Source organism: Heloderma suspectum, chromosome 1 (genome assembly GCF_057233095.1).
Source record: "Heloderma suspectum isolate Gila_16-S chromosome 1, 16-S_ref, whole genome shotgun sequence".
NCBI lineage: Eukaryota > Metazoa > Chordata > Lepidosauria > Squamata > Helodermatidae > Heloderma > Heloderma suspectum.
Genome location: NC_139458.1, coordinates 47,185,721 through 47,210,962, shown reverse-complemented (window position 1 = coordinate 47,210,962; position 25,242 = coordinate 47,185,721). Strand labels below are relative to the sequence as shown.

General features: G+C 41.4%; 1 protein-coding gene across 2 annotated transcripts in view; it reads right to left on the bottom strand.

Annotated features, from left to right (window-relative positions):
* Positions 1–201: 201 nt before the first annotated feature.
* The window catches only part of SPTLC2 (serine palmitoyltransferase long chain base subunit 2), a 109,761-nt gene continuing 84,720 nt past the window's right edge, over positions 202–25,242 (bottom strand). The window contains exons 10-13 of one of the 2 annotated variants that reach the window (XR_014788769.1): positions 15,333–15,468; positions 14,566–14,695; positions 5,559–6,568; positions 3,225–5,419 (exon numbers count right to left, since the gene is read on the bottom strand). Coding sequence is in view for 1 of the 2 variants with exons in the window: in XM_084841415.1 (XP_084697541.1) it covers positions 6,449–6,568; positions 14,566–14,695; positions 15,333–15,468 (386 nt within the window). In the remaining variant the exon portion in view is untranslated. Of the gene's footprint in view, positions 6,569–14,565; positions 14,696–15,332; positions 15,469–25,242 lie in introns of both variants that reach the window. The other variant, XM_084841415.1, reaches the window with a different exon arrangement.

The following is a 25,242-nucleotide window of genomic DNA, read 5'->3' as shown; positions in this document are numbered from 1 at the left end:
TTACTATCCAGAATAGGTGTGTGAACCTATCACAGGATACAATTATAACACAGGAAAGTATGGCTGAGTTTCCATTCCTCAGGTTTCATCTTAGTCCAGGCCAACATCTCACATTCAGTGGTGGCATAGCATGCAAGAATGCTAGTCAATGGTACAGGGCATTTTTTTCAAGCACCAACTTCTAAAAAAAATGCTCACACAGACTTTTTGTGAAGTCTTTATTAAGCAGAACATAACTAGATTATGTCAAGCAGTTTCTCTCAGCTTAACATGCATTGTTACTTTCTTAAAAGCCAATATAGGATGTTTCTCTTCCTCCTCCCTACCCACAAACTTTGGGTACCCACCTTTGTGTTGTTTGCTCAAGGTGTAAAAAAGTTGTATTTCTGGAAGAAAACATTGGGGATAGGTAATCAAAAATTTCTTTTAAAATGTTAGATATTTATAAAAATCTAGGATATATGTACATTATTACCAGAGAGGCATAGGAGCACAGTGCAATTTAAGATTTAGAAGTTGCAACTTGGAGGTCAAGCCTGCCCTAGGGCTATAAAAATATGGGCCAACATTAGCTCTGGGGCAATAAGCCACAAGCCTCAGGCTCCATATGTTGACTTCCCCTGCAGTTTTTCTCCTAAATCTGCCTTCTTCTACAGTTACACATAAATGCAGGAGACAGTTTTAGTGTAGGAGTTGCTGAAATACTGGCCAAAGAAGATGCATTTGGCAAATGGATAATACAGGGAAAGTTTGCATGTTTCAGTGCACTTTGTTTTTGGAAAGTGTTTTGATAAGCACATCACCTTTCCGCATATCCCACCTGCTCTAGAGACACACCTGTCTTGACAGATGAGCAGACAACTTGCAAGCTGCCACAGATAGCTACCTACATCAATAAGTTATTTTCCATCAGATTATTAGTCTTCTAGGAGCCCCTCAACATCAACTAGATCATGTCAAGCACAACATCTAGAGGCAAAAGTAGCTCTTAAGTCTGTCTTGGACAACTTTTAACCTTCTTCACAGGCAAATAAAGCTCAAAGCAACACATCTAAACTCATACCTTCAAATGAGGCTCAGACTTCATGAAATGCTTCATATAATAAACTCTAAAGATAGCTAGCCAGGATGTAGTTAATAAGCAAAGACCAATTTCTCATATTCATTCTGATATGGTGAAGCCAGCCCAAGATAGTTTACCTTGTAAGATTAATTAACATGGTGATGATTACTATTCCACTCTGTGAGATGGCAGCCAGTATTTACCAGATTAGGGGGGAAATCCAAATCTCTTGATGAAATGAACTGCACTGTACCATCAGGGTACAATTTTCTAATATTCTCTATGATAGTGGAGAAAGTAGAGTGCGCATGATAAAACCTTGTGTGTGAGCCTAAAAGTCTGGATAACTTGGCTGAGAATTAACTGTCATCCTTCCGCACTTTAAGCTTGAGAGAATGGCCTACCAAGGATGTGAACAGGCCCAAGTCAGTTTATACTATTGTTATATCTGACAATGAACTGATCCGTTAGGATAGAAATTAAGTAATTTCATTTTAAGGTCTCTTATAAAGTAGTCTCACACTTTAAGGAATCAAATAGCATTAAACCTGGTTAAAGAAACACTACTCTTCCCAATTTCCAGAGGGTAGTTGTTCTCCTCCCAATGTCACTGCACAGACCCTTCAAGCTGATTTTCACTTCACTTTTTGTACTCTGGGATGCATGCCTGAATACAAAATGTCACATCAAATGTGAAGTGTACGTGTGTATCGTTCAGCACTTGTGTATTTAAAATATATGTGAGCAGGAACCTGAGCTTTACCCAGCTGTATGCATTTTGAAGAGACAAGCATTTCTCTCTCTCATTCTCTCTCTCTCTCTCTCTCTCTCTCTACACTTGCTATACTGCATACACTCTGGAGTTCATACCAAAGAATTAGTTTTTTAAAAGCAGCCCTTAGATAGTACATGTTACATTATTTGAATCCCCCTTTTAAGCAAAAACATAAATGGAAAAAAAAAGGTTCTCTGTTTACATGATCGTCTCATATATTTTATACTCTGGTCCTGAGGCAGCCAGCCTATTATCAGATAGAGGCCCACAGCAGCAGGTAGCATCCAAATGCTTAGCACTGTTTAAAGCAGAGGACAATGGTAGATATTCCTTGTGGGTGTAGTTCATGAAAATCATCCACTGCTGAGCTTCCCAAGCTGAGATACAGCACTGCATGCTATAATGTGGTTTTTGCGGCATGAAGGAAGACAGCTGCTACCAGATGTACCGACTTAGACATCTGCAGATCCATTTGATCTAATAAGGCTAGTCCTTTTCCTCCCATTGTGCTTGCCCTGAGGAGAAAAAACTCCTAACATCAAAAGGTTGAGAGACAAAAAACACTCACAGAGCAAATGTTTTTTCCTAGCTCTTCCTGGCTTTTCTGTCTGTGCACAGAATTTAACATACAACAGCATTTCAGTTGATACAACCATTTAGGAGATTTAAACCAGGCAAATTTCAGGGAAGTGGAAGCTAAATGCTTAATTACTCCAACACAAGCCATTTGGCCTCTGGTACAGCAAGGACTGTGATGGTAACAGTAAGTCTACAACCCTCACTGTCCATTTCTACATTGAGTGTCCAAAATGGGTCAAGTTGATAAACTACAGTGCAGTGTTGGCCTTTTGGAATATTCCCCTAGGGAGGAAAGCAGAATATTCTTTCAAAAATATTCTTTCTGGTATCCTACCGCTAAAAAACTATCTCATTTTCCCAGAAATTGATCATAGAGGCAGTGAAGAGCCCTTTCAAAACCTGAGAGAGTAGCCTTTTTTTATTCCCACGAGCCACATTATACCACACTATATATTGATTGTGAGAATCATAGGGTCCCCAAAATGACTCTATAAATTATCCTGGAAAGAGAAGTTAGCATAATAGAGACATGCTGATGTTGTGCAAAACACTTCTATCCTATGGTAAATATGAAAATATAACAAAAAACCTTTCTGGGGAGTATGAAACCATAATTCACATTACCCTCCCCATTTCTGAAGGCAGAACGGAAGAGCTCAACTTGAAGCTGGCCTGAATACCACCTTAAATTATTAATCCAGCAAAACTGTCCTATTTTTTCAGGTATTATTGAAATACTTCTGCAAATGCAATTGTGGAAATTGTAATCAATAAAATCATACTCAAGAACAGCTTTCATTTACTGTTAAACTTTATAAAACTCTTTCCCCTTAAATGGCTTTGTACTATCTTAAGACTGCTTTAGTGTATATGTGTGAGAGCTTCTATTTACAAGGACAGAAATAGAGTAATTTTTTTATGAACACTTTTCAGCCACTAAACTAGCAGTCTTGCCCAAGTGTACGCTACGAGTGGTAGCAGGTTCCTTAGCTGAATTCTTAGGAATGATTTTAAAAATATTTAATTCTTATATTTGGTCCTATTCAAGGTCTAGTCTGTAAGTTAGGGTAGCACTGTATTTATGGTTGTTGTAGGAAACATTTGTATCTGCACATCTTACCTCCATATTTTACATGTTTGCTGCAGAAAACGATGTTTGTAACACCAATGTTTCCAGAAACAGCTATAATATGTAGTGCTGCCCTTAAGAGCTTGATGATACAGAAATGCAGAGTGCCATTCCCAATTCTTCTCAATAATTCAGGGCAGAAGAAACCTAGGAATGGTCGGTATATGTAATATTATGTCATAATCTGACATTAACACAGATTGGGGATGGTGGCAGATCCTCAAAAGAAGCACTCTTAAAAACTAATGGAAGTAAAGACCACAATTTCCAGCAAAGCCAGTTTTTAGTGAACACTCTTCAAGTTATTTCAGGATACCAAGAATTTGGATGAAATGAAAACTTTTAGAAACTATTTTGACTCTTTCCCTCTTCCTGTGTATTTGGCTCTCAACAGTAAGGCCCCATGGCTCAGAAGATATTTTACTGCCAAATTACAAGATTTCTTAACATGTTCAATGTATATGATCAAAAGCTCTGTGCCAGCTTATGCATTGGAAAACAGCCACAAAACGTTTCCTCTGCTTTTGTTTCAAGCCTTGGCAAATTGCGCTGCATGCTAGCAGTTACAATCTGTCCTTTGGTCAAAAATCAATTATTTTTTAATTCCAAATAATACTTTGGAAGTACTAATCCTGACTTAACCTAAGTTCTTGCCACAATGAAGGGGAAAACAGGGGCTAATAATTTTGAGGCAGAGGCTCTTCAGGCAAACTAGCAAACCTTCAGCTGCTCAGAAATTTCCAGTGTTACGCATAATCATTTGTGAGAATGGGGAAAATACAAGTGAAGAGGTCTCCTAGGTGCAACATGTTAAAGACTTCTGTGGTTAAAGAATACAGAGATAATCCATGGGTACTGGGACTTCATGATGAATATATGTGAAAATTTCATACTGTATCACTGGCAATGAACAGATCATATATGATCTCTAGCAAATTAATACACCCACAGAAAACTGAATTCACTGGAAGTCAGCGTGGCCATTTTAAGACACTTCTAATTGCCACATACCCCAATATCAACTAATGTCTCAGTTTAACTTGCTTCTGGGAATCAAATTCTCCAATGTGATTTTTCTAAAAAGTGAACAATGCTTCTTTTTTTGCTTCTAAGGCTTACTTTCAACATTTTAGGGCAAAAATCCATAGGATTAAGATATTTAAATTGGGGGAAGTAGGGAAGGGGGGAGCTTTCATCTCATGTCAAAGAAATGGTTACCTCCACTTGCACAAAGAAATGGTTACCTTCACTTGCACAAAAAATCCCAACTGACTAAGGGATTTTATCCCTTAAAAAATCCCTATTGTATAATTGAGAATCCTGTTAACTGCTCTTCATATAGATTGCTACAAAAGCAACTCCACAAAATACTTTAGGCAAATACCCCCTGTGCATAAGTACAGTTGTGGAATTTGCCTCATGCTGCCTACCATCTGTGGCCACAACAAGCACCTAACTGTTATCAGTATAACAGGAACAGTGAAAATATCACAGAAGGTCCTCTAAGGAAACAGACCTTCAACATTCATGTCTTGTAGACTGCAGCATTTGGGAAATAAAATTCCAGTTTTGCCAAAAAGCAGGAGTGCTGCTACACAAAAGGAGGAAAAGTAAGGTGCCTTAGCATGTGATTCCCTTCTCTCTAATCAATTTGATTATTTCTACCACCATCCACCCCAAGAAAAACTAAACCCACAGTAGATAATACACTGACCTGGTTTGCATGCAATGAGAAGCCACAGTGGGTGAAATCCACCATAGGGTTTCTTGTTGTGTGGCTGATGTTTGAATATCCAGGCTGTGGCGCGGGCACACCTTACCTTCTCATTACATGCAAACCTGGTGAGGGTGGGTTGTTGGGGTGGTTGACAAGCTACACAGAGCCTATGGGCTGTTATAGGGTTGTGGGTGGCTTGTCAACCACCCCAACAACTCACCCTCACCAGGTGTACACATAATGAGAAGCTACAATGCATGCTCGCTGTGCCCCAGATTTTCAAAATGGCAGCCACCAAATATTCAAAATGATAGGACAAGAAGCCGCACAGGCAAATTCACCCACAGTAGCGTCTTATTACGTGTGGATCAGGCCAATCACTCACTGATCCAACAAGCATCACTGGAACTCCTTGTGGGAAATGGAAGCATGGTTACACCTTAGACCTGGAGTAATTCTGTACATGGAAAGGGAAATGCCCACACAAAGATCTATTCTGCTCTAAAATATCCTTTGCTATTTGCCCTAATGAACACTTGTTACCCAGACTGAAAAGCCAATGAGGTCAAGGCCCTGGAAGATTTCCTGTTCTGTGCCTTAGTGAACTGAATGTTTCTTAAGTGGCAAGTCAGCCACCATTTTAACAAAAAAGAAGACCAAAAAGGCACAAAGTAACTGGAAAAAGAAAATACTTTGGTTGATTATTTCTTCTTAAATGTATTTAAGTTAGCTGTCAACCATTTCCTCTGAAGCCTTGCTTGCGTGAACTGCCTGGTTTTACACTCTCAAGATTAGACTTTAGTCATGAAAAAGGAAATGTTGTGACAGAAGCACTGCAGCATCCTAAGACACATTAACAATGCCCACATGGCAGTGTGATGTGCAATACATCCACTGCCAACAATGGCCACTGTGATCTCACTGTGATAAATAAAGAAGCAGCATTTTAAAAATGTCAGCCAAGTTCCTCTCTAGGGCATGACTTTGAAGCAATAGGAATAAAAGCCAAGTTTCGTTTTGCCATTTACAACACGCCATTCAGGGCTGCTATGGCCACTTGTTTTGTGAGTAAAAATCATTCTGTTTATGCTAAGCAGTCATTAAGTGTTTGGTTCAAGAACCTTGGCCACTGGGCCACAGAGTTCTGAGGAGTGTGCCCCGTCTACAAAAAGGTATGGAAAGAACTCAGTCTTCGGTCTCTTCATATGTAGTCTCATCAAAAGGCCGGTCAAGGAGAGGTACCAATCGATGACGGGAATATTTCAAAAGCAACAGGTCTCCAACTTCATCTATTTCCTTTAAAGCCTGGTGAAAGGGGGAAAAAAGAGAAACACCAAGTAAGAGAGAGATTGCTGCACAAAAAGAACAGAAAAAAGCATGGGGGACACACAGGAAGCACAATGGGGACATGCAAGGTGCTTCTACTGGTACAGTATGTATGTATGTATGTATGTATTTAAAAGCAGACTATTTTTGAAACTCCCTTTAGTTTCAGAAACAGTTTTGCAAGTGCCCCAGTGAAGGGGGTCAGAGTGGGTAGCTTTCTGAGAAAAAACAAGACTGAAGCCATCTTGGGCTCCTAGCATGAATTCCACAAGGCTTGGATCTGTAGAACCTAAATAATTTTTATTTGTGTATTCTAGTTATTTCAAATGTTCTTCCTTTCCCTGAGGATGTGAACCTTCTAGGCAGGCTTATTTCAATCTATACAGCATCAAGCAATGGCTGATAGAATAACAGTGAAGTACGTCTTCTACCATAATCCAACAAAACTACAGTTTAATCTCAAGTTGTGCCTCATTTCGTGCAAATTATATTGAAAATGACTTGTGAAGATCTAGCCAACATGCGGAACAAATAGCCTACATTTCAGTGGACAAGCACACTCTGTCAGAAATGTATTCTGCAAAGCCATGCAAGAATGAGATTTGTTACTGGGATATGAAATTTAGCATCCTGAAAACCTCTGCTTTCATTTTAAGAAGGCAAGCTTCTAGCTCTCGAGGATGCAAAGACACAGCTTTGAAATTGTGTGAGCAATGTCCATTGTGATCTCGGAAGCTAGTACCTGGGGAAGCAGTAGGTCATCTAATGGTCTGGTGGTAGTGAAACTTCATTGCCTTACATAGCTCCATGCATTTCTCATGATTACCAGACAACCAGACATGGAATATATAAAATAAGCAAAGGCAGGCAAAAAAATTTATCAGAGAATAAGAGTTACTTGGCAGCAGAATCTGTATTTAAGTACAGAGCATACGCAGCCCCTGCTCACTGTTTATACCTTCCACTGGTTCAGTGAACAGAATTAAAGTTTACTAATTTGTGACAGTCTCCAAATACTTTGCTCTAGCTAGTACTACTATAGACACAAAAGATCCTTCCTAGATGTATATTGAACTATTTCTTTAAACTAGAAGTTCTCACCCCTCCTCATTCTAAGGACTCTTTTATACCTTACATCAGCCTTCCCCATCCTGGTGTCCTCCAGATGTGTTAGGCTACCAGTCCCATTGGCCATGCAATTCAGTAGCTCTTATCCCTTGCAATCTATGTGGCCCCACCAATCAACAATGTAAAGTGTACAAATGAGTGCCACATGCCATGAAACCTCCAGGTAGAGACATCGTTTTGGAAGAGTCCTCCAACCATTAAACAGAGGCCCCATGTACTCTGAATTGGAGCGGGGGATGCAGGGGAAAAGAGGGAACAAGGGTAGACACCACCAAACATATTCGAACAGTGAGTACATTTTAAGCAGAACTTTAGCAAAAAAAACAACATATGGAAATAATTTGAGGTTAAATTTCTGTTGAAAGAGTCCATTAACTGTTATTCTTGAACTCAGATTTAGGATTTTATTAATTTAAAACAAAGAGAAGCATGTGACTTGCAAAGACTACAAAGGAAATGGCATTGTGAACTCTTGACTTCAGGAAAGTGTAATATATTTTTCATCACTGAAAAGAAAGCACCAGCCCACAGGGATGTAGGTTGTGAGGGGCTTTGCTCTGATCCAGGGCCAAAGTATTTTCAAGCAAGGAAGTTTTATTTACATAAAACAGTTATATATAGAACTGCTGCCCATCATATGGGTTGATTTAATAAGGAAGCATTACAAATCTCAGGTGCTGTGTGTGTTTTTAACAGAACCTCACTCACTCAACACATGAGGGGGGGAGGAAGAGGAGGGGAAAGAGAAAGGGAGAGAGATGACCTCTTTCATGAACAAGACCCAGGCATGAGCGGACAACCTCTGCGTGGTCTCCTTTCCCCTTCAGTTTAGGATCTGAAAAGCTGCTCCCATATTCTACTTGTCAATAGTTGAGATATTCTAGTAAGGATCTTCAGATCTGACAACCAATGCTCCAACTATGCCAAATGTATAAAATATGCATTTTCACTCTTTAGTCAATGGGGGAAAAGTCTGCATTTGCTTGTGTACTTTAAAAAATGTGCACCTTTCCCACTTGAAAGAAAAAAGCTCACAACGTGAACCAAGCTTCAAGATGGGTTCCGTCAAGCCATCTTTTCAGGATGTATCTATATAGGGATTGTTTGGGGAGTGGATGCACCTATTTAGTATATCCAATTCCTGCAATCCAAATATTGAGCTGTTTTAGTCCACTGGACATCTGGCAGACATGGACAAAAGCACAGGCTGAGCTTTTCAGTCACCCCAGGTATCATGTTGAAGGATTCCTCTCCAATGTATTATTCTTTGTCACATTGCTATTCCCCATATTTCTGGTTTGGCACTAAATTGGCAAACCGGAAGCAAGACAACATCCTGCACAGTTGTGCTCTACTAATCCTTTCCATGTGCTTTTTTAGGCATCAGAATGACTTGTGACTGAGCTTCGGCTATTGGGTGGTGCGTGCGTGCGTGTGCATGCATGTGTGCGTGTGTGTATATGTCTGTCTGTCTGTCTGTCTGTCTGTCTATCGAAAGAAAGAAAGAAAGAAAGAAAGAAAGAAAGAAAGATGGAAATCCTGTGTCACAGAAATGACAGAGCTGTGGATTTACTTAACTGGGTTTGCTATTTTTCAGGTCACCTTGGTAGCACCCAAGATTTTCAGACACTTGAAAATTTGAATAAATGGAATAATTTGTCCTTCAAAACCTACTCCTTCTATTAAGATTATCTTCAAAAGACATTTCTTACTCCATAATTAAGTATATATTCAGTTGTATTTGGTTGCACTCTCTTCTCCTTGCCGATTCTTCTCTCTCTCTGTCTGTGCGCGCGCGCGCGCGTCACCCCAGAGACACACACACACACACGCACTTCTGTGCATACGCAGCACCATCTCTACCCCTGCACAGTAGTAGCATTGTATGTATAAATATATACAAAGGTTATGTAAGGAGCACTGCATTCGAATCAAGAATTTACAGATAATCTGAATTCAAATTAATAGATGGCAGGATTTTTAAAGAATGGTTTAGGGTTTCTGGAGAAGTCAAAAACCAAAGCTATGGAATTCCCAGCAGTTGCTCAAGACTGTAGCAGGCTTTGACAATATGCTAGAAAAGACAGGTTGCTACTTGTAACTGTAGCTCTTTGAGTGGCTGTACTGTATGAACTGTAGCTCATCTGTGCATTCACAAACATGGGCTCTACACCTGTGTGGAGCCTTGATTCAAGAAATTTCTATAGCTGAGGAATTTTGGCAGGAACCCTTGTCCCACCATCCCAGTGCGCATGTCCCTTGTGGGTTCCTGCTTATTCCCTCACTTCCTTGAGACCAGTATTGTAGCCTTGGAACAGAGAAGAAATACCTTCAGTATCCAATGTCGAATTCGAGTATGACACTGAAGAATGGACAGCAGTTTGGTTGTGTGAATGCACAGATGACCACTTGAAGAACTAGTTACAGGTAAGCCACCTGATTTTCTTCTTTGTGGTCTCTGTGCATTAGAGTGAGCACAGTGACATATGGGTGAGTAGCAAGCTAACGTACAAGGGGGTGGTCAGTGTCCTATTACAATCGAGATGGAGAGAGTTGAAGGAAAGGCATGTCTTCTGATAGGTTGGCCGGCACTGTCCACCACTGTAAGGAGTCCCTGATGTCCTGTGGGAGCTGCAACTTGGTCCAACGGGCATCCAGCTCAGTGCTGAAATTGCATATGAGCCAGTCCTGCAGAGGCCTCATATTCAACTGAGCACAGTGGGCCACAGATGTCGTTGCAGCCATAAGGCCTAACAGACATTAGGTTTTGAATGCTGAAATGGACTTGCGAGAGTTTAGCTCTGCTGCCAGCAACATTAGCACTTCCATTTGGTCCCAAGGGAGGAACGCCCTGCCTGAGCAGGAGTCCAGTACCACCCCAACGAACCGCAGAACTTATGTAGGCTGTAAGTGAGATTTTTCCAGATTGAGGCAAAGTCCCAGTCTCTGAAGGAGACTGCAGGTCACCTCTATCGACCAAAGAAGATGGTTCCATGTCAATGCCACCAATAGCCAATAGTCAATGTATGGGTACACCTTGACACCTTGCATTGAAAGATGGGAACAGGCCACTGCCATGCACTTTGTGAATACTCTTGGTGTGGTGGTGAGCACCCGGAATTGGTAGGCATTGGAACTGATAGCAAATTGAGGTTGGTTTGATTCCTCTATGGTGATGTGAAAATATGCATCCTTGAGGTTGATAGAGGCAAACCAATCTCCTCCAGGAGAAGAGGGAGAAAAGTAGCCAGAGAAGCCACGCAGAACTTCCTGGGTGAAATGTACAGGTTTAGGTCTCAAAGGTCCAGGATTGGCCAGAGCCCTCTGTCTTTCTTCAGTACCATGAAGTACCTGGAGCAGAACCCGTCGCGGAGATGCGAATGCGGAACAGGCACGATGGCTCCCTTCCTGAGAAGTGTATCATCCTCTTCATGGAGGACAGGTGATGGAGCCATGACTTTCACGGTACCAAGCAGAGGGAGGGCATCGAACTCAATCCTGTAGCCTTCTGTACCAAGTCTAATGCATTTAATGCAACAGACCCTGAACATGGAAGGGAAGATCTTTGATGCGGGCTCTAGTTACCTGGGGAAGGCCAGCTGACCTCAACCAGGTGTGATGATGCAGAGCGATGGAACCGATGGGGACTTTTGACTTGCAATCAACTTGATGGCGATGGTGTTTATTTATTGTCTCGATAACTTCATTGCCTTGGATTGAAAGTGGCAGGCCAGCTCCTTCCTGTCATCCAGAAGATGCCCAAAGAATGGGCTAACCTGGTCCCACAGAAGCAGCTGGTACCCTGATAAAGCTGCCTGATAATTCCAAATCTTTAGACCCATCGCTGTGGAGGAATATAATCTCTTCCCAAGTAAATCAAGGCATCTGCCTTTCTTAACAGTTGGAGAGCCCTCTGTGGCTTTCCTTGTGCTGCCTCAACAACCATCAAATTCGGAGCAGGGTGTTTAAAGAGGTATCCAGCATTAGCTTCCTGGGCATGATACATTTCTTCCAAATGCTCAGAAGTTGGTGGCATAGTGGAGACAGCTTTCCAGGATTGTTTAATAGTCTCTTCCAATGTTGGAAGAAGTGGCATGGCCACAGGCCAGGACAGTTCTGCATTAACTGCATCGACAACTAGATCCTGCACCGTGGAGGTCGCTTGCTGGGTTTCCAAGCCCAGGGACTGTGCCATCCTCAAAATCTGATTAGAACATTGTCCCAGGTCCTCTGATGGCAAGATAGCATCATTCGACCCAATAACAGCATCAGGCAAAGAAATGGTCAGGAAGACTAAGACGTAGGCAGGAAGATTAAGACGTGGTGTCAGATTGATAGCCTTCCACACTGGAGAGTGAGGATTCTCCTGGTGGAGCCTGAAGTAGAGCTTGTTTATCACCTTCCTTGTGAGAAAGTAGTAGTGAAACATCACCAGTAATTATTTGTGGCAGTGGCTGTAGCTTGGCTGGCAGTTGTTCAGGAAGCACGACACCCAGTAGTTGAACTGTTTGCCAGTGCTGTGGAGCAGAGGGTGCACTCTGATGGGGTGTGCAAAAAACACCTTCCCAATCTGGTGGTCTTGCTACAGTAGCCAATGGGAGCTGATGGTATCAACTCACTTCCCAGTATAAAGGATCATGATGGCGAGGAGGGTAGTAAGGACCATAAGGGTGATCACGGTCTTCAACCCAATCATGGGGTCTCCTGTATCAGACATTCCAAGCCGAACATCTGTCCCAGTCACAGAATGAGACAGACCTACCTCGATCACAGCTTCACTTGTAAAAACTAGGGGGATGACCTCTGTTAAAGGAACCAATGGAGTAGAGTGTATCCGAGGACGTTGATCTTGGAATGTTTCATACCCTTGAGGGTGAGAACAAGGTGGCAAAATGGATGGGTTCATAGGGGATGGATCCCGAATCTCACCCTCCGATGTCGATGTGATCAAAACTGGATCTGTCGCAGGAGCCGGACTCACCATAGAAATCGGTGAGAACAACACTGGTGGCGCGGGAGGTATGGTCGTTGGTGCGGGAGACCGTGTTCGACCCTGAGGCATTGGAGGAGCAGTGGGGAGACATGGCTGGTACTAGAAGTTGCTGTCGATCCTGAGATGCTAGAGCCAAATTGACGAGAGTGGTAGGAAGCGAAGAATATGCCTGATCCTGAGTTGAAGTGCTGGGAGATGCAGCCACTACAGGAAGTCGCTGTCAATCCCAAGATGCCAGGGCAGGATCAGGAAGAGCAGTAGGAAACAAAGGACGACTCAATCCTGAATAGGGTCATCCAACTTTTTAGAAGTCTTTTTCTTCTTTTTAGGTTCTGAAGACGACAGACTTGCCTGTTTAGGAGCTTTAGCCTTCTTGGTTAGCTTCTTAGCCAGTGAAAATGCCAAAGATCGGCCTGGAGAGGGAGGATCTTGTGTACTCAGAGAAGTATGACGTTGAGGGAAAGACATATCCAACCCCGAATCAGGCTCCTGCACAGCAAGCAAATCTCATGGTGGGGAGGCTGGCTTCTCCACCATCCCCTTTGGTTCCTCCACTGGTTCCAAAGCTCATTTCCACAGAGCGACTTTCACAGCAATTTTGTCTCACCTGCTTTAAAAAAGCTTGGCGATGAGGACAAGCCTCAAAAACATGGCCTCCTCCAAGGCAAAAAAGGCAAAGAAAATGTCCGTCAGTTGGCAGTAACTTGCCTCCACAGTGGACACACTTCCTAAACGGTGCCGTAAGGGCCATATGCCCATGAAAGCAATTGCAAGATCGCAAAAAACATGTATAAATAAAAACAACGCAGAAGAGTAAAGATAGAAAACAGAGAGAGAGAGAGAGAGAGAAAGAAAACCTCAGCTTCTGAAATGCTTTCAGAATGAACTGAACACAGAAGTTCCCTCATGAGGCTACCACAATGGTGGTCGAAAGAGAACTGAGGGAATAAGCAGGAACCCATTAGAGACATGTGCACTGGGATGGTGGGGGAAGGGTTCCCGCCCAAATTTCTTGGCTACAGAAGTTTCCCAAATCAAGGCTTTGCACAGGTGCAGAGCCCATTTGTGTGATGCACAGAGACCATGAATAAGGACTTAGATATTTTCAAGTAATAGTTTGGTGTGTAAAAACGAAGCGCTCTCACCCACAATCTGAAACATGCCATTAATTGTAATCTTTCAGCTGGTTTTAAGCTTTGGTATTTTATCTTGTTTTATGCTGCACCTTGTGGTTTTAATTTTTAAAACACCCAGAGAGCTTCGATTATTGGGGAGTATAGGAGTGAAATAAATAAATAATAATCAACCTGACACATTTATGAGTGAGGGGTCATGAAGAGTCGGACATGACTGAACAACTGAACAACAACACCTCAACTCTTTCCAAATGCAGCTATTCAACCACTGTTTATCTACATCAGGACAAAGTCACAAATACTGTCTAGAATGTCTTCAAATAGCTTCCCTCCTCTTAGCCAGCACTTCGAAGATGCTAACAACCAATTTGAAAAATACTAGTGACATAATACCATGACTGAGTCAGTAAAGAATCCTTATCTCAGCGACTTAACTGAGAACAGTCCCTTTTCAGAACTGAGAACTATCTGCTCAGGCTCACAAAGCAACCTGCCCCAGATGCAGGGCTCTCTTGCAAATGCAGGACAATGCAAAAAGGTTGAGGACAGGAGAATTAGGAGAGCGCTGATGTCACCTAAACACAAAACCCATGCAGTGCTACCCCTGCCCAGAAGATCATCTCTCATGTCCAGTTGCTAAGACTAGTTATCATTAAACCAAAAATTGACTTTCTTTTGTTTTTAGAGTAGACAAAGCAGAGACAAACTTAGATACTTACGGTATCAAGTATATCTTTGGTATGAGATGCAGACAGACAAAATCTGGCTCTGGATTCAATGATTGGAGTGGCAGGAAAACCCACAACCACAACACCTATGTGTCGTTTCAACATCTCTTGTTCAAATGCGCTACAAAGGAAGCAAGACAAGATTAAGGAAGCAGCAGCAGCCACATAAGGCCTATGCTGCTCAGTGCAAGGGAGCCTTTGGTGAACAACGCCTGGGAGGCCACTGTTCTGCCTGCCTTGCCTTAGAAGGAGAATGCCTGCACACAAAGGCCTCTTTTGTTCAGTCCTGAGGTGGTCTTCCTAGAAAGGTTTCACTGTATTAAGTTCTCACAAAGTTGAGGGATTATATTTGGCAGGGGCTGGTCTTTTAGCAGGCTACTTCTAAACGGATTTGTAACTTAAACTTGAAAGTCTCTTCGACAGAACACAGCAACTTCAGCTTGGGAGCTGACTTTCCAAAAATTCCACCACCACTCCTCCCGTGCTGACTGCTATCTGAGTGGAAGGCCTATGCTGTTCACAAGTATTCAGGGGTGTGTGTCCTGCAATTCCATGTAGTTGCAAAAACAAAACAAAATGCATAATACCTTCATGTCCCTCTCCCCTACTCCACATGCATTGCCTGCCAGTTTCCAAAAGGCTCCTTCTCTCTCCCCTGTAACTTACAATTTGTAAGGTCTAAACTAGCAAGGAAACAGTTTCCAATTGTTACTACTTTTGCTAGTGCCAAATGCTTGCTGTCTTCCCATACAACATACCCAATTTTTGCTGGCATATATAGCATCAAAGGAACAACAGGGGAATCTTCATTTCCATAGATGATAAAGCCCATTTCCTTAAGCCGCCTTCGGAAATACCTGGTGTTCTCAGCCAACTGTTGTATACGCAGCTTGCCTGAAAGGGAAAATTGAACAAGTGCAGTTTTTATCACATTCTTTCAAAATGCTTTTTGGTACCAACGTAGGTGTGAACAGCCTGAGAAAAGTGGAAGATCATGGTGAAAAATTGAATTACAAGAGGTTAGCATCTCCCTCAATGTGACCAAGATTACACTGAATTGAGAATCTAATTATGCACACTCAAATTATTTCCTTCTTTCTTCCACAATAGCTAGGCTTGCATTACAATTTGCCTGCAAACCTTAGACAAATAGTAAAGATATTCTACATTAGCTAATAGTCAATCCTCCTAGGAATATACATGAAAGGAGAGAACTTAGTCAAGATGGAAAAGAAGATTCCTGTTGGGAGGTATCAACTTTTCCTTAGATATAAACACACTGGCAGAATAAGGTTAAAATGGTAGACAAGGGGGGGGGGGAAGGCTTCAGGTGAGATTGAATGCTTAGGTTCCACAAAGCAGGACGGAGGTTTTATTTCTAGGTTGAGATGGGCCACGAGTTTTGAGAAGTGATTTAAGATACTACCACTAAACCAGGAGCACAGAATAATGTATTCAAGATGGTGATAAATGCACCTGCCATGTTCACAAGTAGTTTCAGATCATCATAACAGGCAGACACAAAACTCCAGTGCTTAGAAAACTTCAGCCTCAAAGAACGTTTGCCATTTTCTTCATTCTACTATCTAAATTCACTCAATCAGAAAAAAAAGCTATGGTCACTTGTTGATAGGATCCAAAATCAATAACCCCCTAATGTGCTTCAACTTGGGTGGGTGGGATTTAAATACCAGTGCAAAATCCAAAGCATCAGCCTCAGCTTCCCATTTGCAAAGTAGAGAACTGATAACACAAGAAACCTCAACTTCAGGGATATGGAGAACTACAAATCAACCTCCATTTTGTTTACATAAATGAGGAAATAAAATTGGAGACTGAAGACAGGAGAGAATATTTTGATCATTAGGAATTCCTAACCACGAGACACCAAGCAGGGATATATGGTTAACATACCATGGATTTCTCCGCCTATGTAAAAAAAGAAAAGTTGCAAATTCAGCATAATTTGACATCTTTGGAGGACAAAGGTGAACGCTCCTATTTTACATGACTTGGTTCACAGAATCATATAATAGTAGGGTTGGAATGGGCCTATAAAACCATCGAGTCCAACCCCCTGCTCAGTGCAGGAATCTAAGTCAAAGCAGGTTATCCCTGGACTTTCTGTCTTTCCAGGAGGGGTACAATTAGCCCCCACTGTTAATAAATATTTTTAAATGCAAGTTAAAGATCTTCTTGTTAACATGTGCATTTGGCTCCTGACTTGTTTCTGTGCCTCTCTGATAGATTATCGTCATAGGATTTTATTGTTTTATTGTTATCAATATTTGTAAGTCATTTAGTGCTCCTGTTTTGGAAGAAGGGTAGAGTATAAGAACTGTGAATAAATAAAATAAATAACTTTGGGTGCCTGACACAGACAGATATCTGGACAACCCTACAGCATTTTGACCACTCATCTATTAGACTAATTTTGCAGCTATTTATGTTCTGTTTCTAGGCAAATTTATTGTGATGTGAAATCATTAGTATGCACCATTCTTCAGGGTGCATTTGCCCACAGAGAATTTCACTCATGCTTGTTGGATAAGCTAACAAATAATTGATGCATGCTTCTGGGATAGGCTCATCTTTAAAATCATTTTGGTTTTAAATAGTGCCTCACCACATGAAGAAGCTAATTCTAAGAACAGAGGAGGATTTTCCTAAGGAAAACTAATAAACCAAAATTACATAAATAATAAAATGTCCATTGAATAAATATTTAATTGGCAAAGACGGTATATGGAATGGTACTGGTCATCCATAACATTACAGAGAAGCTGGTCTGCCAGCCATTGTTTTCATCCTTTATTTACAAAGTGTATATACTACTCTACATCCAATAAAATATCAGAGCGGTGAACAATAGAAGTTAATAATAATAGGAATACAGAATTACAACCTTTAAGCACCATTCTGCTTGAATGGCTATGAAGATGATCCATAGGAGCACCAAGAAAAACAAATACATTTGTTCTGGATCACAGGGTTGCGAGATGTGGTGTACTGCATACATCAAAACAAAACATATGTCAGTACTATCCCACAAACAAGCAAGGGAGAAAACCTGCAATAACAGTGTTTGCTTTACATCTCAGCTAGTCCTTTCATGAGAAACCAGTTTCACTGGAGGCCATTAGAGTTTGAAACCAATGTAACCACCTGCAGAGGACAATAATAGTAAAAGGAAGAAAAATCTCTTAGAACCGGGCTTCTCAACCAAACATCTGTTTTGTAACTACGGGGCACTTTGGCTTTCTATTTCTAAGGTTTGTGATTATACTCTTTGTGTTGCATTATTTTCTGTGTTGATTTCTACCATCATCTGTGTCTGGGAATTGATATTAAAGGTTAGTGCATCTGCTTCTGTTTGCACTGCATAACAATTCAACAGGTCTTTTCAAGATGACCAGGCTAGTTTCTCTGAAGTTACAAGTATCTGTTCCTTTATGAAGCACACTGTATTCGTGAATGAAAACTTTCTTGCTAGTAAAACTGATCTTGAATCACACAGCATGAAGTTCACAGTATTTCAGAACCACCTGTTTTGAGTGCACAGAACTGATTCCAAGGATTCAGCAGAAATGTAAAGATGGCACTTGAAAATAAATGCATGCTAACTGGACATGATGAGTGTGTAGAGATGGCAAAAAGGAAGATACGGGTGTACTTGCAACAAGATTTATAAGCCCTGGATGAGGCACTTAAAGTACTCTTCATGCCTTTTCACGATGACACCATTAAGTAGAAGTGGTACTTAACTCTGAAGTCGCAGCTTTCCTATCTAAGTCATCCAAAGCCAAACATTATTCTGTGATAAGAACATCAAGCACCTAACAAGACTGTTTCTGACCAGTGCACACATGTACATTTCCACCATGGTGAACAGCAGTGTCACATCAGGGACACAGCTATTCACCTCAGTTCCTCAGACTCCCTTCCTGAAAATATCAGTTTAGGCACAGGTATCTTCCCTTCCTCTTATGCTGTGAAAACAGACACAAATAAATCATTCAGGTTCTCCAAAATGTATTTATCCTCCTTTAACTCCTTTATTATCCAATGGTCCAACCAGCTGCTTAGCCGGTTTCCTACTTAAGACAAATTTAAAGGTTTTTTTTTTTTTTGTCAGTCTTAATGGGCAGTATCAAATAAGACATGGGTGCTAACGTATGGCACTCCTCTCCTGAAACAAACCTACCCGTACACTATACTCAACATCTAAGGCCCTCCTCTGGCTGCCTACACCGAAGAAAGCTCGGAAGAAGGCAACAAGGGAGAGGGCCTTTTTGATGGTGGCCCCCAAATTATGGAATGATCTCCCCGATGAGGCCCACCTGGCGCCAACATTGTAATATTTTCGGTGCCAGGTTAAGACCTTTCTCTTCTCCCAGGCATTCAGCAGTATATGATAAGTGTTTAATTGATCCTGGAATGTCTTATGGTTATGGTTGTTTGTTTTGAGATGGTTGTTTGAAGTTGTTTTAGATATATTTTTCTTTTGTGTATATTGTCTGTTAAGGTTTTTGTTTAACGTAAATGGTTTTTAATCTCTGTATATTGTATTTTTAATGTTTTTAATCTTTGTAAACCACCCAGAGAGCTCTGGCTATTGGGCGGTATAGAAATGTAATAAATAACAAGAACAATAATGTAAATTATGCTGCGCTAGCGTAAGGGATCTCTAGTGCAATGCTAATAGCATTAGCTAGTGTGGCAGGTTTTCTAGGAAATCCCAAGGCACCAACTAATGCAACTGGTGTCTTATTGGATACTGCCCCATGTTATTAGCAATATGTTCCACAAACCCCCTTTTTGAATCCCTTATTGTTTTCTTGAATTTCTTTTGTGCATGTGTGTGTTCTTTTTTGTTCTCCTTGTTTGAGAAACACTTCCATTTTCTGAAGGAAGTCTTCTTTTCTCTAATAGGTTCCTTGACACTGTTCATTAACAATGCTGGTGATTTCTTGGACTTCATGGTACCTTTCCTGATCTGCAGTAAACATTCTTTTTAGCTTCTGTTATTATAGTTTAGAGTAATCCCCAAACATTCTGAAGAGAATTGATCCTCTCAACCTTCCTTTTCAACTTCCTTTTTACCAGTCCCTTCATTTTAGAGAAATGTCTTCTTTTGAAATCAAATGCAACTGTTGAACTATCACAGCAATTTTTCACTTACAGTCCACCTCAAGCTCATGTACTTTCTCCCAAGCATGTAGTACCTTTAATGTGAACTGGACTTTGCATGCATAAAACACCTACACAAGTGAGTCTTGCTAATACGATGCACTATGAAAACCAAGTGGTGAAGTATTCAAGTGGGGCCTACTCACATAGTTCCAGTTCATATTAAAGGTTCTATGTGCAGTGGGGAAGGTATACACTGGTGTACTTGCAGTGCCAAATGATAATGAAGATCAGAACCTGGAAATGTTTGGCAGTATCTCCAGTTTTGCTATGTGCTGCAACATCATTCCTGGAAGCAAGATGAAACATAGTACTTAAGTCCAGCAAATTAGAGTGTGCTAAGGTTCACTGGTAGTGGAGTGATTGTAACAGTGATAAACAAGTTTTTAACATATGCTATTGTTGATTATGATGCTCAGTCCTAAAAGCGCATAGGACACCAACTGATCAAAGAAACCAGATCTGAGGAGACAACACCAAAAAGTTGATGCCTACAGGAAATAAGTCTGACTACTAAAGATAAACTAGCAAAATGCCTTTTAATCCAAAGCCCTTGTTTTACCATTATCCTTTTTCAGACTAATTTGGATATGCCACATCACATACCATTTTATTGTGTGTGTGTTTTTCAGAATAGCTATGATAGATGGAAATACCATATTGGGTCAGTAAGCTTGCAAGAAATTTTCAACTCATTAGTTTAAGCCTTCTGTTCAATTTTGCAACATAATGAAGCAAGAATTCACATGCTTCCACAATAAAAGTACATTGTTATTATTTAATAATTTACTTTGGTGGAAAGCGGTGTGCTAACGGCAAAGAAGTATAGTATCTTCTCCACTATCACCACCACTACAGTGTAGACTTTCAAATGCACTCTAAGCTACATTTGGTTGGATCTGGCTCTAGTCTTCTGGCACTTGCACTCAAGCCACCTCTTACGGAGTGTCAGCTCCAGCAATTCCCCAGAAACAAAGGGGAAGGAGCAATTTTGCAAATCTTCTACATCAGATATAATTCTAGAGTCAACATTTGGGTGCATTTTATACAACACTTTCTTCCTCATACAAGCATCCCTCACTATGAGCTCACATAGACAAAATATAGTCTAAACAAAGCATACAGATGGCAGCAATTCTTATGGTCATAGTAGCTGGAGAAAATGCCAGTGTTTAAAAGTCAAAGGTCTATTTCGGAACTACATATAATGTTAAACTCAGAATAGTTTAACAGCATAATATAAATTATTCACTGCTAGAGTCAAAGAAACTTCTGCTAATTATGGGACCAATGAAAGGAAGGGATCTTGAAAAGTTTACTTTCAGATCTTCAATATCCTTCTATCATGCAATAGTATCATTACATAAAACATAGAAATAAAAACATTGTAAAACATCTGGTTGTAAATAATCACTAGGGTCACAAAAAGGGCTGTGAAAAACAAAGATGAGGCTTCCATTTATAGGGCAGCTTCAAATAAAAACATATTGAGACTAAACCTAACAGAGGCACTTTTGAATTTGCCATTAAATCCAGAAGATTTTTATTTACAAATAACTATATTAATGCAAAGCTAAATCTGTTAAACCAGTGAAAATCTAAGCAGTGAACAGCAACATTACACCCAAGAGATTTTGCTGCAAGTATTCCAAGTATTATACCATAGGTATTAAACAGTACTTGCACCATTTCCTTTTCAAGGACCAGAGTAGGCAAGGAAGTATTTCATTCAGTTTATAGGAATGCAACTACGTTAGCATTAAATGGAATACAAATCAATTCAACAACTTGGATTCAGCAGAAGGGCTGGCGATTCAGCTCACTGACAGGGAAGGGAGACCATTTTCAACAATTCCCTCTCCCTGCAGCCTTATGTACCTCTTTCTGCACTGTTCTGGAAGGCCCTCCAACCCTCTGGAACAGATTTTCAGGGTCTGCAGAAGGTGCCATGAATCCTCCCCCCAGCACATTTCCCCATCCTTCTGTGAGTGGGAGGTTCCACTTACTGAATTGTACTCACAGGATCCAATCCAGTAGTTTTAATTTGTTTGTACAGTGGTAATTTCAAGAGAATTATTACTTTACTGTATTTAAGTCCCAGAGACAGCAAGGACCATCAGTGTTAACACAGAATATACACTGGTGCAGAAAGGAAATATAACAAAGCAAAACAAGATTGTACTTTGAATCAACAAGGCAGATTACAACAACATTTATTTATTTATTAAATTTATTAATCGCCCATCTGGCTGGTCACCCAGCCACTCTGGACGATGTACAACACACCATACAACAATTTAAAACAATAAAATTCTACCATAAAATTTTTTTAAAAATACCCTAACCCACCCCAAATGCCTGCCTGAACAACCACGTTTTTAATGCATGACGGAAGCTCATTAAAGAGGGGGCATGACGGAGTTCCCTAGGGAGGGAGTTCCACAGAGTGGGGGCCACCACAGAAAAGGCCCTCTCCCTCGTCCCCACCAGTCTAGCTGTCCTGGCTGATGGGACAGAGAGAAGGCCATCCGAGGCTGATCTTGTTAAGCGGCCTGTCTGGTGTTGCTGGAGGCGCTCCTTAAGATAGGCTGGGCCGGAACCATATAGGGTTTTAAAGGTCAAAACCAACACCTTGAATTTGGCCCGGAAAACAACTGGTAACCAGTGCAACTCCTTCAGCACTGGAGTGATGTGATCTCGCCGGCGGCTGCCTTTAATCAGGCGAGCCGCCGCGTTCTGTACCAGTTGCAGCTTCCGAACCGTCTTCAAGGGTAACCCCACGTAGAGCGCATTACAGTAGTCTAAACAAGAGGAGACCAGGGCATGTACTACCGATGGGAGCAGATGGTCAGGAAGGAAGGGGCGCAGCCGCCGTATCAGATGGAGTTGATACAGCGCTGTCCGGCTCACAGCTGACACCTGAGCCTCCATGGACAGCTGGGAGTCCAAAATGACCCCCAGGCTGCGGACCTGGTCTTTCAAGGGTAGCCGTACCCCATTCAACACCAGGTCAACATCCCCCAGCCTCCTCTTGTCTCCCACCAAAAGTACCTCGGTCTTGTCAGGGTTCAGCTTCAGCTTATTCCTCCCCATCCAGCCACTCACCGTTTCCAGACATTTGGACAGGGATTCTACGGCCAACCTTGGTGAAGATTTGAATGAGAGGTAGAGCCGCGTGTCATCCGCATATTGATGACACTGCACCCCAAACCTCCTGATGATAGCCCCCAGCGGCTTCACATAGATGTTAAATAGCATCGGGGAGAGGATGGAACCCTGTGGCACCCCACAAGTAAGTGGCCACGGGTCCGATTTGTGTTCTCACTAGAGATAATACCTATAATGACAATTATACAACTTTATTAAATCCAGTTAAGTTTCACTGCCAGAACCACTATCTAGGATGAACAAAAATTTTTAGTTTTGTCTGTTTTCCATACCATTTCAGTTTTGGAAAGTTTTTCTCCTTTCTTTTTAAAATTATGCAATCCATTGGAGCTCACCCAAAATATCAGTTGTTAACAAAGACAATTAAGATGTAGTAGAAAGAAGGTTGTTTAATGGCACAGACTTTCCAACAGTGTGAGCCTGAAATCCAGCATTTAGTTTTTACTATGTGTGGTGCCTGTCAAGTGCAGAGAGGCTCATAAAACACTAATTTCCTGCAAATTCACCTTCAGACTACTTCTAAATTTACCATTTTTAAAGCAAGAGTGTGCAGTCTTCAGTTTTACAAGCTGCCTGCATTTTTCCCAGAACGGATCTGGACTACAATTTAATTGGAAATTCACAATGAAATCTGGGATGCAGAAGTAATGTGTACTTCTGTAAAGATGGATTATACAACAGAAAACACGTTTTTCTCTTGTAATATCAAGGAGACTTTACTGTATTTAAGGCCCAGAAATAGTAAGGATGATCAGTGTTAACACAGAAGGAGAACCAAAAAATGTTGTAGTTACTCTTCACTTTCCAGAAGAAAGCAGGCAAGTTCAGATATGTGGGCCCAGAACTCTACTTGGCACCGTTGTTGCCAGGCCACCCCCACAGTCCCTGCTGGCTATCCAGTGGTGGCAGTGACCCTAAGTGGAGCCCTGGGCTCATGTGCCTGTATTCACTGGCACTATCTTCATTATACCACTCCTGTCCCTGATGGACACATGTTGGGAGCACTCCTCACCCTGCTGTACACATGTCAATCCCTGCCAGGCCTGACTAGAGGTCTAAAGCTAGGAGGTCTGCGTTCTTCAGAGCCAATACTGCCCTCCACCATTTCACAGATGAAAATGGGAACATGCCATCCCCACTGGCTAGCTCACTCATTCGGCAGAGTGTGGTGCCAATGTGGAGCCCTACATTGGCCATCCTGAGCCAAGAGAAGGCCTTGAGCTTCCTTCTTTTGGGAAGGGATCATAAATCAGTGGTACAGCATGCAGGCAGTCCCAGGTTCAATCCTTGGCATCCACAGTTAAAAGGACCAGTAGCAAGATGTGAAAGACTTCTGTCTGAAAACCCAATGAGTGGCTGTTAGTGGACAATACTGGGCTCAATGGACAGTAGTACAGCTGAACTGATATAAGGCATATTCCCAGGTTAGCTGGCAGTTCTCCATGCGTCTATGGCCCAATACATTGAAACAGCCTGTATATTTCAATTTTATCAAGCATCTAACTTTTGCATGTCTTATTTCCATGTATACAATAATTATATTTATTTATTTAAAATATTTCTAGGCCACCTTTCAGGGCAGAAGCCCTCCCAAGGTAGCTACAACATTAAAATTCATATAACAATAATAAAAACAACAACGACAATACAATAAGGCAGCAAACATTTATTAAACAGACACCAGCAATAAAACATTACTGAAAACCTACAGCACAGCTACTGAGCAAAACAGTCCAGTAAAATATATTTAGGGGAAAGCCAGAGTAAACAAGTAGGTCTTCAGGGACTTCCTAAAAGCCTGCAATGACGGGACCTGATGGACCCCCAATGGCAAAAATAATAAAGTCCTAAGGAACATAACAAGCACAGAAAGGCACAACAGCCATACTCGGGAAACTAGAGATGTATCCAGGACTGCTGCTGCTCTGCCTGGAGATTCCAAACCACAAGTAGATCAGAGAACATGTTGATCCAGCAGGCCAGCAACAAAGCATGAATGTCAAAATCACTTCCACCCCCAAAGTTTGGTTTTCTTTTAACTTCAGCATGACAGAGCAGCAAGCTTCTCTACAATCTCACATCTCTTTTCATTTGGTTCAGAAATGCAAAACTGTAGGATGCACGGAGCATCATCCCCACTTATGTTCAGCCAGAGATTGCAGTTAGGAGGTCCAGTCTCACCACAGCAACTGGGTCTTCCTCACCAGTTGGATGGCAACTCTGGTGACAAAATTTGTGAAAAATGCTTACTCATTGCACATGAGGGCTGGCCGCTCCTGGTAAATATGCAAAGGAGAAACCCTGAATTAT